At 41.6% G+C, this 13,061-nt stretch overlaps 3 protein-coding genes across 6 annotated transcripts in view; 2 read left to right on the top strand and 1 right to left on the bottom strand.

Annotated features, from left to right (window-relative positions):
* Ubx (Ultrabithorax) overlaps positions 1-7,116 on the top strand; it is an 81,282-nt gene extending 74,166 nt beyond the window's left edge. For all 4 annotated transcript variants that reach the window (XM_017149029.3, XM_017149028.3, XM_017149026.3 and 1 more), the window contains one exon: positions 4,648-7,116. In XM_017149029.3, coding sequence (XP_017004518.1) covers positions 4,648-4,949 — 302 coding nt within the window. In that variant the 3' untranslated portion in view covers positions 4,950-7,116. The remainder of the gene's footprint in view (positions 1-4,647) is intronic.
* Positions 7,117-7,946: 830 nt separating this feature from the next.
* On the top strand, positions 7,947-10,944 carry modSP (modular serine protease). The gene is made up of 6 exons (XM_017149077.2): positions 7,947-8,163; positions 8,740-9,043; positions 9,108-9,589; positions 9,654-9,957; positions 10,014-10,235; positions 10,297-10,944. The coding sequence occupies exons 1-6, from the start codon at positions 8,097-8,099 to the stop codon at positions 10,802-10,804; spliced, it is 1,887 nt and encodes a 628-aa protein (XP_017004566.2). The 5' UTR covers positions 7,947-8,096; the 3' UTR covers positions 10,805-10,944.
* A 118-nt stretch (positions 10,945-11,062) lies between these two features.
* Ccdc114 (Coiled-coil domain containing protein 114) lies at positions 11,063-12,990 on the bottom strand. Its single transcript, XM_017149078.3, has 5 exons — positions 12,706-12,990; positions 12,354-12,649; positions 11,673-12,181; positions 11,433-11,607; positions 11,063-11,377 (listed from the first exon to the last, which is right to left on the bottom strand). The coding sequence occupies exons 1-5, from the start codon at positions 12,928-12,930 to the stop codon at positions 11,161-11,163; spliced, it is 1,422 nt and encodes a 473-aa protein (XP_017004567.2). The 5' UTR covers positions 12,931-12,990; the 3' UTR covers positions 11,063-11,160.
* Between the last annotated feature and the right edge of the window lie 71 nt (positions 12,991-13,061).

The raw sequence follows: 13,061 nt of genomic DNA, 5'->3' as shown, positions 1-13,061 counted from the left end.
CTACCTGTTGCACCGGCAGCTACCGCGAGCAACTGGCAATGAATTATTTTAATGACGAGAGGAGAGAAGCCCCTTTGCCTCAGACGATCCTGGGCATGCGTAAGAAGATACGCCGCCATATCCAGATCCAGTCAGCCCGGCGAGGCGGAACCAGTTTCCAGTCGCCCGTTTCACTTCTCAGATCATCAGGCGGCCATTGAGAGTTGCGCTTGCAAGCCGAAATTACCGAAATAAAAAGAAAACATACCATATATATTAAAAAGGGAGAGAAAAAAGTACCAAAACTGTGCGTGCGGCTTAAGCCCCTTTCGTTAAGCGGATTTTATCGGCGATCTGGCTGAAATTTCACCAGAGGTGCCCTTTTTTTTTGGCCACAATTACGCCAGGGCATTGCAATTTGGGAGGCTGTACGCGCCACGAATTCCGCGATCCGAATCGAATCGAAACGATCCCAATTCCTCGTGCGAAGAACCGGCACTTGGCACATCATTTTTTCGGTTTTTGATCAAGAGGCCCAGGGAAAATCTCAATTACCAGCGCCTAGTTGCAAATGCAGATTTGTTTCTGATTCTCCCCGCCTTCGAAAAGCAATTAAAAACTCTGATTGCCTTGTGAGTTGGAATTCGGTATTTGGAATACGGAATACGGGACTCGGGAAAAATGGAAAATTCAATTCCTGGCTGCGACAACCATAAGATACTCGGCCAAGTTGGGGGTGCACACACCCTAAACGTGTATCTCAAAATTTGATAACCGCACCGGCAGCTGCAGTTGCAAGTAGCAAGCAGCAAGTTGCAGGTTGCAGATACTTGGATTGCGTTCGTGTTTGTGCTGGCAATTGCAACTCAATTGCGCATTTGCCACCGCAAGCATCAATATGTGGCATAGGCATAGGCACAGTCGTCGTAGTCCCAGTCATAGCCATGGGGATATAGGGGCCATAATCACGTCTGAGCACAGAGAGACATCCAAGAAGGCCACGCCCCCTCCTGCTCGTACTCCCTGCGGCCAATTTAATTGACAGATTTAGTGGTGCTCGATTGGCAGTGCGGAAAATTAGTTTTCCGTCTCGCAGTCAACCTCAACCGGAGCTGAGTCGCATTTAATTGTTTTATAGACACTCGAATTCGAATCTCGGGAGGGGGGCATAGCCCACCTATATATATATACGGCTATATATCTTTATATATCCAGCAGATGTCGGTGGGTGTGTGTACATCATATACGGAAGGTGAAACACGCCCCTGACAAACACGCACGAAAATAGATTTAATTAAATTGCGAATAAAATGCGTATGGCTTGGTATGGGACACACATGCCATCCAACTAATCGATGGCCAATCGATTTCTCTTCTCGCTTTTTGGCAGCTTTCCCCCGTCCAAAAAGGGTTCCTTCCGCGTGTCCTTTGGGCTTGGGTTTCTGGGAAGAAATAAAGGCAATTAATTTCCGGTTGGGCCTGAGATGTTATAAATGGCAGCCGAAAGTTTTATTTCTTGTACAATTCCACGTAATCTAAGTATTGTATCTGGGAGATACATACAATACATACCAGGAATGTGCCCATCCGAATTCCAGCTTATCAGCTCCCCAATTTCTCTGGTAAAAGTAGAAATCTCATCTCAGATAGCACGTGACGAGGACAAAAACAAAACATAAATTAGAAAGAGTGAAAGATAAGGCCGAAGAACAAAATCGAATTAAATATAAGTAGTGTGTATATGTGCTACACATAGCCCCGCATCTGTGTATATAAATAGTTATAATAGAAGCATAGATCACACGATGTGCCGCATGCAACATGGAGTCGGCGTCACCTGGAGATTTATGGCCGCCAGCAACGCTCTGAATCCGGGGGTGAGTCACTCCCCTAAGACGGAGCGAGACGGGCATACAGATATCGCTCCGTTTCGGTTCAAAGTTCGCTGCAAATGGGAAACACGTAAACTGTCAAAACTTTAAATCCCTGAGGAATTTAAGTTAAAAAATATAACACGTACTGGGGACCCAGGCGCAGCTGTGCTACCCAAAAAAAAGAGAGAAGCGAGCAGGAGAAAAAACAAGAAGACGGAGTCGACAAAACCTTGAAAATGTATCTTCAGGGCGGCCGAAGGAAAACCATGGAAAGGCCCCATGGAAAACCAACTGGAACAGAATAAATATTCGGAAAAAAAGATTTCCTAGACTCACACCCCCAGTCCACCTCCGTTTCTTCCTCGTTTAAATTATCTACGAGAAATTTCGCGCCTTGCCATACAAAGTTTTATTGTGCCACCTCCACCTCCATTTCCACCGCCCCCTCAGCCCTCACATACCAGCATTTAAATTATGTACTTAGAAATACACAAAAATTTTCCAAAAGTCTACAAAAGAAAATGGCACAGCACAGCAGGACGCAGATGAAGAAGAAGCAAAGAAGCGAGCCAGCAAAATGAATTTCGCACTTTTTCGCATAATAAATTCCGAAACTTGGCCAGAACTGGAAAAAATCTAAGCGGCAGAGGAAAGTCGACGGGGGGAAAAAAATCGAGGCAAAGCAAAGTTTCGTAAAAAGTTTATTTTTGCATATACCAAGCTGACTGGGAAAGGGATTTTTCTTCTCTTCTTTTTTGGTGGGAAGGGAGTTACGATAAAATAGTCGGTCGCCGAGTGACAAATTCCATTTAAAATTGCCGAGCAAAGCTCACGCACTCCTCAAGTCGAGTCTTCCAGTGCCATTCCTTTCGCAAGTCCTAAATAAAATGAAACTTTTGCTAAACCTCAGCGTGATGTATTCCAGGCAAAGGAGCTGGCACGACTGCCGGGGATTTAAGTTAATCAGCAAACAGGTTTAGAGCTAAATAAATTTATTTATGCCTTTTACGCTGCTTGTTTGGCTCTGAATCGAGCGGAGTGTACTCGAAATGTACAAGGGAATTCTGCGAGGGGAGAATCTTTGTTTAATTGAAATTCCTATAGCAGTTTAAATCAGTAATCTCCACGAAAAGTAAACAAAATCATAGTAAAAATATACAGATCTCTTATTTCTCGGTCTTATTTCTGCAGCCTTTGTGGAATTAAAAGTATATATTCGACAAATTGCCATAAACTGACGCATCGCAAATCTTGTGACCTGTCACTGACCAATTTTCTCGCACATTAAATGGGTCTTTATAATTCTTGCAAGGCATTTTAAAAATAAAATAAAGCCGCATTAAGCCAATTTATTTGCCTGTATGCAAGAGATGATAATTTCTTTGTTTGCATCCTGGCCATTTTATTTCCATATCATTTTTATTGTCTATAAAATTTTTTCGCCATTTATTTCCACCACCCACATACAATTGCACTCGCAACGTAATAAACGTGTGCCGGCAAAATGCTTGTGTATGAGTGAAAGATAAATGCGTTTTCACTTTATGACTTTCGTGTCGGCATAAATTTGTTAATACCTTTAGGCCAAATTTATAACATAATAAATGCTCATAATATTTAAGTTAACATTGTGCCCAGGCCCAGGAGAAAGACCTGGTTGGTGTCCAAAATGCGAAAGTTGGGTGGATTGTGGATGTGGGGATGGGGATGGGGGATTTCGATAAAATCAGACAATGTCTGGTCCTCTTCTTCGACGGGAGATGGGCGAGAGACAGCTGCAGTGCATTTGCACACACGAAATTGAGTTATTGCACTTGAAGGCAAATTAAACTTCATAAATATTTAAAATCAGAGATTAAACACGGCATTGTGCTGCCCTGTTGATGCGACTTCTGGCTCTCCAGCTCCCCTGGCCCCTCTGGATCCCCCTGCCCATCTCATTTGGACTCTCAGGTTGCCAATTAAACGGGCATTATCTGGCATAACTGCAATTTAAGTAGCCACATTCGCCATCACATCTCCCCAGTGCCGAGTGCTCGCACGTTTCTCCTTTTCATTTTAATGTGGCTGGCTGGTAGGATGACTGGATGTGGCAGCATTTCGATGCGGTTGCAATGACAGCACGGCAGCAACATCGGCGGTGCAGCGGCAAACGATCAATTTAAAGTAACGATCTCGCGATCCCGCAGAAACAAAAACCACAACTGCAAATGGCGAAACTCGTAAAAATGAAATGTATTTTTTCTTTCCATGATCTCCTTTCCTTGTAGCCCCCCTCTTAAGCAATTCCGGCCTACGTTCAAGCTGCTTGATGATCGCTGGCAAAAAGGAGAATTTATATTTACGACTTGGCCAAACAACGGCGAACAGCAAACAAATGTTGAGCAGCTTGTTGCAATTTTTCAATTTAATTTGCCCGATGAAAGGCCAAATATAAATAGCCGTACATTTTGTCAATGTTTTGAACTGCAAAAAAATTTTATTTTGAATTCATAAACCAATCAAAATGGAAATCGTTTTAAAGCACAGAATAAATTGCTGAAACATGCTCTTAAAAATTCCTAAGTTGCAATTTTTAAAATTAATTAGTCTGGTAAAAGGAAAAATATAAATAAATACAGAATCAAACACTTTGTCAATGTTTTTTCACCCAATCTAAAATTTAGTTTGGACCTGATTTGAAGATTTTATTTATTTATAATTAATCTGTAATTTCAGGTCCATATTGAAATAAAAATATTTTCTAAAATATAATTTGATAAATTTCTAACTCCAATTTTTCTCTATTCTACAGGTACAAATGGTCTGCGAAGACGCGGCCGACAGACATACACCCGCTACCAGACGCTCGAGCTGGAGAAGGAGTTCCACACGAATCACTATCTGACCCGCAGACGGAGAATCGAGATGGCGCACGCGCTCTGCCTGACGGAGCGGCAGATCAAGATCTGGTTCCAGAACCGGCGGATGAAGCTGAAGAAGGAGATCCAGGCGATCAAGGAGCTGAACGAGCAGGAGAAGCAGGCGCAGGCCCAGAAGGCGGCGGCGGCAGCGGCTGCGGCGGCGGCGGTCCAAGGAGGACATTTAGATCAGTAGATGGTCTATAGATCTGTAGGGAAGAATTAGGCGGAATGGCGCAGAGACAGATACAAAGCAACTATATTGTAAACAAATGAACTATTTACTTAAATGAATAATATTTAAATATTTTGATGGTACTTGTGCGAATACGAAACTTAACCTAAATCGAACCTAATGGAATTATTTCAAGCGTTTGAGCAGCAACCGAAAATACGTAAATGAAACAAAACTACAAACTAATTAACTAGGCTAAGTAAATAAAAGTAGTGGAAAGAGCGCAGATTATAAACCTACTTAGAATTAAACGAGGAAAAAAAGAAAGTTTAATTTAGTTCCAAACGAAAAAAATTAACAAAAATTCGCAAACGTAAGATTTATTTTTACCACATGTAGAGAGACCACTCGAAATTAAAACCTCTGTCCTGCCCCTTTGTTGCTTACTGCTATGTTTAAATTAATTTTCGCGAAAAATACTCAAAAATTAAAAAAAAAACACACAAAATAAAATGTTGAGCGCGAGCAAAATTCTGTTGATATGAATTTTTGGTAAAAACCAGTTCTAAACCAATTTAAGATACGTGACAAAGGAAACGAAAAACAAAAGAAAACTATTAAACTTTAACTTGAATATAAATAGAATTTGTTAGCCAAGTAAACATATTGCGAAACGAAAAACCAACGTTTTTGGGAGGATCGAATATTTGAATGTGTATAGTTTGTGCTTATTAAATAAAATAATGCAATTTTAGTTAACTCTGTTTATTTTTAAACGAATTTGTTTAGTTCTCGCCCAAACGACTAGAGTGAAGCTGTTTCTTTAAGTAATGTGTAGTGTGTTTACCTTTTAAATTAAATTAATGCCTAATTTTATTATTATTATGTTTAGTTTAATGACAAGCGTTTATGAGATTATCCAACAGAAGCGGCGAGAAGAGTACGACAAACCGTTTGCCCCGGCAAACGCAAATAAATTATTGGTTTTGAAAAAATCTGAAAAAAAACAATGAGAAAACGAATTCGATTGTTGTGTTATTATTTTAGTTTTGCCATTGCGATTTTCTGTTCTGTTCTCCCAGTGTAATTAGAGCCTGAGTTGTTTGAGAGTTTGCGGGCTGCCCGCTTGCATGCGAAATTGCTTTTGATCTCGTTCCGTTAAATGATCGTGAGTTGTACGCTCTATAGAGATACCCATATACCGATAACTTAACGTTTACGATACCGATACCATATATAGTTTAGTGGATCCCAACGAGCTGTGCTCGAATCAAGAAGCCACAAGGCGAAACTTGGTCCTTCAGTTGAGTTTCCGAACTTGTCCCAGTTGGGGGATCCAACGATTGCCCTGCACAAGATGTATACGTAACTAGAGCCTAAGATTCGATTATAGATATATTATATATATATAAATCTTGATATATATTTATGTATTTATATGGATCGAGTATAAAAAGGACAAACAATAAGAGAGAAATATCTGCGGAACGGAACGGAGGCAGATGCAAATACGTAAATAAGAATAAGTTAAATGTTATAGATTTTAAACGCGAACCGAAATACGTTACTGTATACATACACTGAACGAAAAAGTGGCGAATGAGAGGCGTGGATCGATTGGGGTATTCCCCGCCACCGCAAACCAAGAATAGACGCTAAAATACAATACTTGAATATTTAAATGTGGATTATCGTAGCAACAGATATACGTAAAAAAGAGACCGATTCGGAGGGGTCTTGCATATAGTACTGCATCCTACCATTTACCTACTACTCACTTAAGTAATACCAGTGCATTCGTAGTAATAATAATCGCTACTTACGTGTACATTGCTAGTGGCTTTTACTTTAAAGTTTAAACTCTCCGACCCTCGGACAGGCGGGCCGAGCAGCCTATCCAGATCGAGATAACTACTTTTCCTAAATAACGATCAGATCAGTCCTACAAATACTTTGCAGCTACATTTTCTACTCGTACTTTCCCCTCCCCGCGATCGCCGATTGGACCCGCAAGCTCCGTTTATACTTAATCTATTTAACTCTAATTTAAAGCCATTCTATGTTAGCTCCGTAAGTTGTAAATTATCAATATGAACTATACGTAAAAGAAAAACACAAAACAAACAGCAACCAGTGAGAATGTGGAAAATGAAACAAATAAATTAAACAAAACGATTTAAACAATTTATGAATTGCCTTTGTATTTTTATTGGCAAGTAATGGGTCCCCTCCAGTAGTCCTGGAATTACGGGAAATTGGATAAAAAATTCTTGATTCTACATCCAAAATGGTATGACGAAATATTTTACCGGGTCGATGCTTGAAGGATGCTGACAATGCAATACAAATTTTAGAAAAGGGCGCTCAAGAATAGTCATCTACTTTATGCACTTTGTTTTTTATCTACCCACCACTTAATTTTTTACATTGTACACTAATACACAGTATATTTACACGATTTCTACTTACATTTTACAACTTGATTTTACTTTGTAAACAAGGGCAACAGTATATTTACACGAGTTCTACTTCAACATTACATACAGAATGTAGATAATAGGTATATGGTAAGTAACAGATTGTAGATACCAGGTATAAGGTTAAGAACACGACTATCTTTCAGGTCAGATAGTATAAGTATAATTAATTCGGAACGCACTTGATGGGAAAACTATATCCTACAGCTTTCATAGAAATGATCGAAAAATAAAGAAAATAAAATTATAGTTTCGGTGTTTACCAACAATAAGTCATATTAAACAAATTCATTTTTTGTAGCTAAATTTTAAACTTAAAATTACACCGATTTTTTTATGTCCAAAACAAGTACTTGACAAAATGGATTAAACTAAAAATATAAAATTCAATATTCACTATTTAATCGTCCGCTATTATAAAAGACAAGACGCACAAGACTCTTAGCACTGAAATCGATTTGATCAGTGCTCTTAAAACGTGTTTTGTGATTGTTATTATAAGATCCAGCTTAAAAATACTTCAGCTCAGTTCCCTTTGTGAGCTCGGTCGGAATCGTTATTAGCTCGGCCGCACGTGCTTTCCAAGCGACTTTTATCAGTACGCACTTTATTTAGCCTTACCTATGTGAGTGTTTTTAGCTCCCAAGTGCATTAGTAGTGCATCCGATAAATAAACTGTAACGCAGAGATTATGCATCTGAAATCGGTTTTATCAAATCTATTGCTTCTTTGCGCGTTCTCATTGAGGCTCAGAACAAGTGAGTAAAGTTCAAAATGATAATACGAATCGAAAATAAACATTTTCGTACATATATGCGAGCTTTGGTTGTATACATACTGTCATGTACAAACGGTTTTACAAATCGAAGTTGCTCTCAGAGAGTGATTCTCAAAACAAGATTCAAGCCGGTTCATCTTGAAGTCGCGCGTTGCATTCCCATCAGTCATCTGTTTATCTCTGAATTTTCGTTTGTTAATATGTGCTCTCTAAGTTTAAATTGAGAGCGACTGTTTACGGAAATAAATAATATAAAAGCGTGCTATTCTAGTTAAGTGCCGGCAGTTTTCACATCAGATTTAATTCACCTAGGAAATATTACTATTCAGTAAATATGCAATCTAATAAAAACCCCCTTAAGAAATAATGGATTAATAATGAATCAATATTACTAAAGAAACACTGTATATGACATAGAGAATATTTAGTTAAAGTTGCCAATATTTAAATCAAAAGCACCACTCCAATTACTTTGTCTATATAATCTTTGTATAATTGGTAAATGATTTAATATCTTTTGGAAAATAAAATGGCATTGTGGCGAACCTTATTGCAGTATTTGCGGCATGTGACAGTTTGGAGTTCGAGTGTGATAACGGCAGCTGCATTTCGCAGTTTAATGTCTGCAATGGCGAAAAGAATTGTCCGGATGGATCCGATGAAACGGCCTTGACTTGTGTTTCCCAGCGACAGCACTGCTCCAAACCCTATTTCCAGTGCACGTATGGAGCGTGTGTGATCGGGACAGCGGGCTGCAATTCACAGAAGGAGTGTGCCGATGGCTCCGACGAAACGCTGTTGCGTTGCGGCAACGAAGATGATATACGCCAGTACGATCGACGTCTTCAGGGCAATTGCCAGTAAGTATTATAAAGGGTTATTTAATATACCTTTTTTTTATACCCTAATTTAAATTTTTTTTAGGGATAATGAGTTCAAGTGCCCCTCTGGAATTTGCCTGGACAAGGGCAATTTTCTGTGCGACGGCAAGGACGACTGTGCGGATGGAACGGGCTTCGATGAATCCGTGGAACTGTGCGGTCATATGGAATGTCCGGCGTACTCCTTCAAGTGCGGAACTGGTGGCTGCATTTCGGGCTCGTTGTCCTGCAACGGGGAGAACGACTGCTATGATGGCTCCGATGAGGCTCCTTTGCTGTGCAACACGACCAGGAAGGTCACAACACCCTCGCCCGTTGAGACGCCGCTGGAGCTGGTTGGATGCCCTCTGCCTATAGGCGAGGAAAGACCCATCTTGACTGGTGATGGAAACCGTCTGATAACTGGAGCCGTCACCCGCGGAACTGTGCGCTTCTCCTGCCAGAAGGGTTTTGTGTTGGAAGGTGAGGAGACCAGCTACTGTGCCACGAGGAAGTGGAGTACTTCCACGATCCCCAAATGCGTGAGTAAGTAACTTTGTTCAGGGTTGTTGGAAAGGGAAAGTTTATCACATGTTCTCTATTTTACTAGAATACTGCAGCACCTCCGGCGAATTCGATGGCTACTCCACCAAGGCCTTGTGCACCCACAATGGACAGCAGGTGGACTGCCGCAAACCCTTCCATCCACCCGGAACGGAAGTCAAGTTTGTCTGCTCCACGGGATTCAAGACCCTAAGCAGTCTGCCGGAAATGAGGTGCATGAAGGGTGGCTACTGGAACAGAGGTCGTCAGCGATGCGAACAGGATTGCGGTCAGATAGCCACGCCCACCAAGAGCTTCTCTGCCAACGGATATACCATCAACAACACGGTTGTGCCCTGGCATGTGGGCCTGTAAGTCTTTTATATATATCTACTCAAAACTTTGGATTAAAATTCCCTTTTTGTAGATATGTGTGGCACAACGAGAAGGACTACCATTTCCAGTGCGGGGGATCGCTGCTCACCCCGGATCTCGTCATAACCGCCGCCCATTGCGTATACGACGAGGGCACCCGGCTGCCCTATAGCTACGATACATTCCGGGTGATCGGGGCCAAGTTCTATCGCAACTACGGGGAGACCACGCCGGATGACAAGCGGCGGGATGTGAGACTCATCGAAATACCACCGTAAGTTGTCAGAAAATGTAATAAAGTTTATATTAATCCTTGTTTTATTATCATTATACAGTGACTATAAGGGCAGGACAGATAACTATTTCCAGGATCTGGCCCTGCTGACCCTCGACGAGCCCTTCGAGCTGAGCCACGTGATCCGGCCCATTTGCGTCTATTTCGCCACCTTTGCGGAGAAGGAGAGCGTGACGAATGGGACGCAGGGAAAATTCGCTGGCTGGAGCATCGAGAATAAACACGAGCTGCAATTTGTGCCCGCTGTTTCCAAGTCCAACTCCGATTGCCGCCAGAATCTGGGGGACATTCAGGCGGACAAGTTCTGCATCTTCACGCAGGGCAAATCGCTGGCCTGCCAGGGCGACAGTGGCGGCGGATTTACCGCCGAGCTGAAGACCAACACCTTCTCCTCCCGTAGTGCCGCTCGCTATTTCCTCTGGGGGGTAATCAGCAATGCGCCCAATGCAGATCAGTGTGCCCACAGTCTCACTGTAATGACCAATATCCAGTACTTCGAGGACATGATCCGAAATGCGATCAACAGAAGCGTGGAGACCAGGTCCTGAGTCCTGTATCAAATTTAGCTCCCTTGCGATTATAATAGATTTATAGGCAGAGATTCGGCGGCCATATTTTTTTGTTCCCCAGCCAATGCTAGTTTAAGATATAAGAAAAATAATAAAACAAATAAAACTAGTCCCAAAAAGGTCAGACTTTCACATTGTAAGTGATATAACCTAATTCTTTACAACGTATACTTACATCCAGAAATTCAAATACTTATACAACTAACTAAATCCAACCTTATAAATCTTTCATTCCTTTATTAAGGAAATATATTTTATTGAAGACATATCGGTTAAGCATATACTCTTAAGAACCATGGAATTCGGTTACAAATCAATTTTAAATTTATTTATTCTTAATTTTTAGTCTTGGCCGATTCTCGAATGTTGAATTTGGGAACGCGATCTTTCCGGGCCAGTATTTTGTTGGAGTTATCCTCGATATTAATGGCGCTGATGATCAGATTGACCCTACGTTCAATAACGCCAATGAAAAGCTTCACATTGTGTACTGTCAAAAAGGTCTTGGTACTGAGTACATTTAGGATGGGAGCATCATCACAGGCCAATTGTCTGCAAAGATATTGTCTGTGAGTAAATGGGGAAGGAAAATCTGTAAAGATCGCACCTAAATATATCCTCGATGCCCTTGAGAAGCTGTTCCAGTCGGATGCTCAAAGTGCGCTTCTTTTCCCTGGTCTCCACCGCCAGTTGCTCAATTCTCTCCTTTTCGGCATTCAGATAATCCAGGGCCTCAGTCTTAAGCTTCAACTCCTTTTCGGTCTGCTCCGATTTCTGACGTTCTGTAATTTGGTATTACATGGTAAAAGTTTTTTAAGAATCTTTGATAAAACATATGTAATCCCACCTATTTCATCCTGTAGTTCCTGAGTGGAGTCGTTCAAGACCTCCACCTCGTGACTTAGTTCATTGACATAATTGAAGAGGGCAAAGTTCTCGTCCTCCTGCCTCTTGAATTGGGCCACCAGTCGCTCCGCATCCTCCTCGCCGTAGAGCAACTTGATCTTCTCGATAATCTCCTTGTATTCGAGCAACTGCCTCTCATAGTTCTCCTTCTGGCTCTGCTTCTTGTCCAGTTCACGTTGCTCCAACTCCGGGTTAAGTCGCTTCTGTCCCTTAATGTCAAAGAACTTCTGCAACTTGGCATCGTGCTCCAAGCGGCGTTGCATCTCCCGCATCTCCTGGATATGCATAACCTTGTCGTTTTCGTTCCGATCCTTCAGCACTGATAGTTTGTTGCACAGCTCTTCCCGCTGGTCGAAGGCCAGAGTAGACTGATCTATTAAATCCATGATGAATTTCTTGCCCTCGTTGAACTGAGTGACCATCGACTGCCACATGTCGTTGAAGTTAGCCCTGTAGAGTTTAAAATAAATGGAAAATCGTTAACTCATTATTTATTAAATTATGAGAAAAGTAAAAAGGTGACAAAGTGGTCACTATTTTTCCAACAAATTTTCGCATGTTTCATTAAGGATTACCTTCCAATATTTTTCAAAAAATGGGAAAAAATAAAACCGTTTCTTACCGATCCTGCAGCATGTGATTAATGGCGTCCCGCATCTTGCTGTTTTCCGTGAGCACATCGCTGCACTTCTTATTTACCACATCCAAGCGGTTCTCCAGTTTCACCACACTCTTCTGGACCTTGCAAATGGTGTCCTTGTAGCAGTTATCAGGCACTTCATTGCGCCGCAGGGCATCGATCTCCTTTTCCATTTTTCGGATGTGTCCCTCCAGTTCCCACAGATTGGTCCGCTCATTTTGAAGAACTCTCTGGAGATCCGCCTGCTGTCCCTGAAGAGTTCCTAGGTGTTTCTCCCTCTGCAAGAGTGTTATTCTATTGATAAAAGACACTAATCCATTAATTAGCCACCCACATAAGTGTTCTTTCGGGCATGAGTGCCTCCCTCGAGGGTCTTGATTTCCTCTTTAAGCTTCTGGTGCTCCACTTGCAGTACGTTAATCATGTGGTTCTGTTTCTTCAGTCGTTTGGCCTTCTCCTCGAGAAGTCCTCGAAGGTCCAGTTGGAGACCCCGATGCTGGCGCTGCAGTCTCAGTAGCTCGGCAGTGGCCAACTGGTCCAGTTCGCTTTGGTCAGCCATGGATCTTAGTTACTAATTTCGGTCTAGATTGAGAGTGCCACTCTATACTTTTTGTTAAAATATTTGATTGTTTTCTTAGTAAACAAGCGTTGCTGGTGGCAAGTTGCTTGGTAACGGTGTTTTTTCATTCC

This window comes from Drosophila takahashii, chromosome 3R (genome assembly GCF_030179915.1).
Source record: "Drosophila takahashii strain IR98-3 E-12201 chromosome 3R, DtakHiC1v2, whole genome shotgun sequence".
In the NCBI taxonomy this organism is placed as follows: domain Eukaryota; kingdom Metazoa; phylum Arthropoda; class Insecta; order Diptera; family Drosophilidae; genus Drosophila; species Drosophila takahashii.
The sequence above is the reverse complement of the archived record's forward strand: the minus strand, read 5'-3'. Positions and strand labels throughout refer to the sequence as shown.

Bases quoted from the DNA above. Each gene is read 5' to 3' on its own strand.
- modSP (XM_017149077.2), top strand. From the start codon at position 8,097: ATGCATCTGAAATCGGTTTTATCAAATCTATTGCTTCTTTGCGCGTTC. The intron at 8,164-8,739 runs GTGAGTAAAGTT...ACCTTATTGCAG, and splicing joins CTCATTGAGGCTCAGAACAA to TATTTGCGGCATGTGACAGT. The intron at 9,044-9,107 runs GTAAGTATTATA...AATTTTTTTTAG, and splicing joins CGTCTTCAGGGCAATTGCCA to GGATAATGAGTTCAAGTGCC.
- Ccdc114 (XM_017149078.3), bottom strand. From the start codon at position 12,930: ATGGCTGACCAAAGCGAACTGGACCAGTTGGCCACTGCCGAGCTACTG. The intron at 12,182-12,353 runs GTAAGAAACGGT...TAAACTCTACAG, and splicing joins AATCACATGCTGCAGGATCG to GGCTAACTTCAACGACATGT. The intron at 11,608-11,672 runs GTGGGATTACAT...ACCAAATTACAG, and splicing joins GGAACTACAGGATGAAATAG to AACGTCAGAAATCGGAGCAG.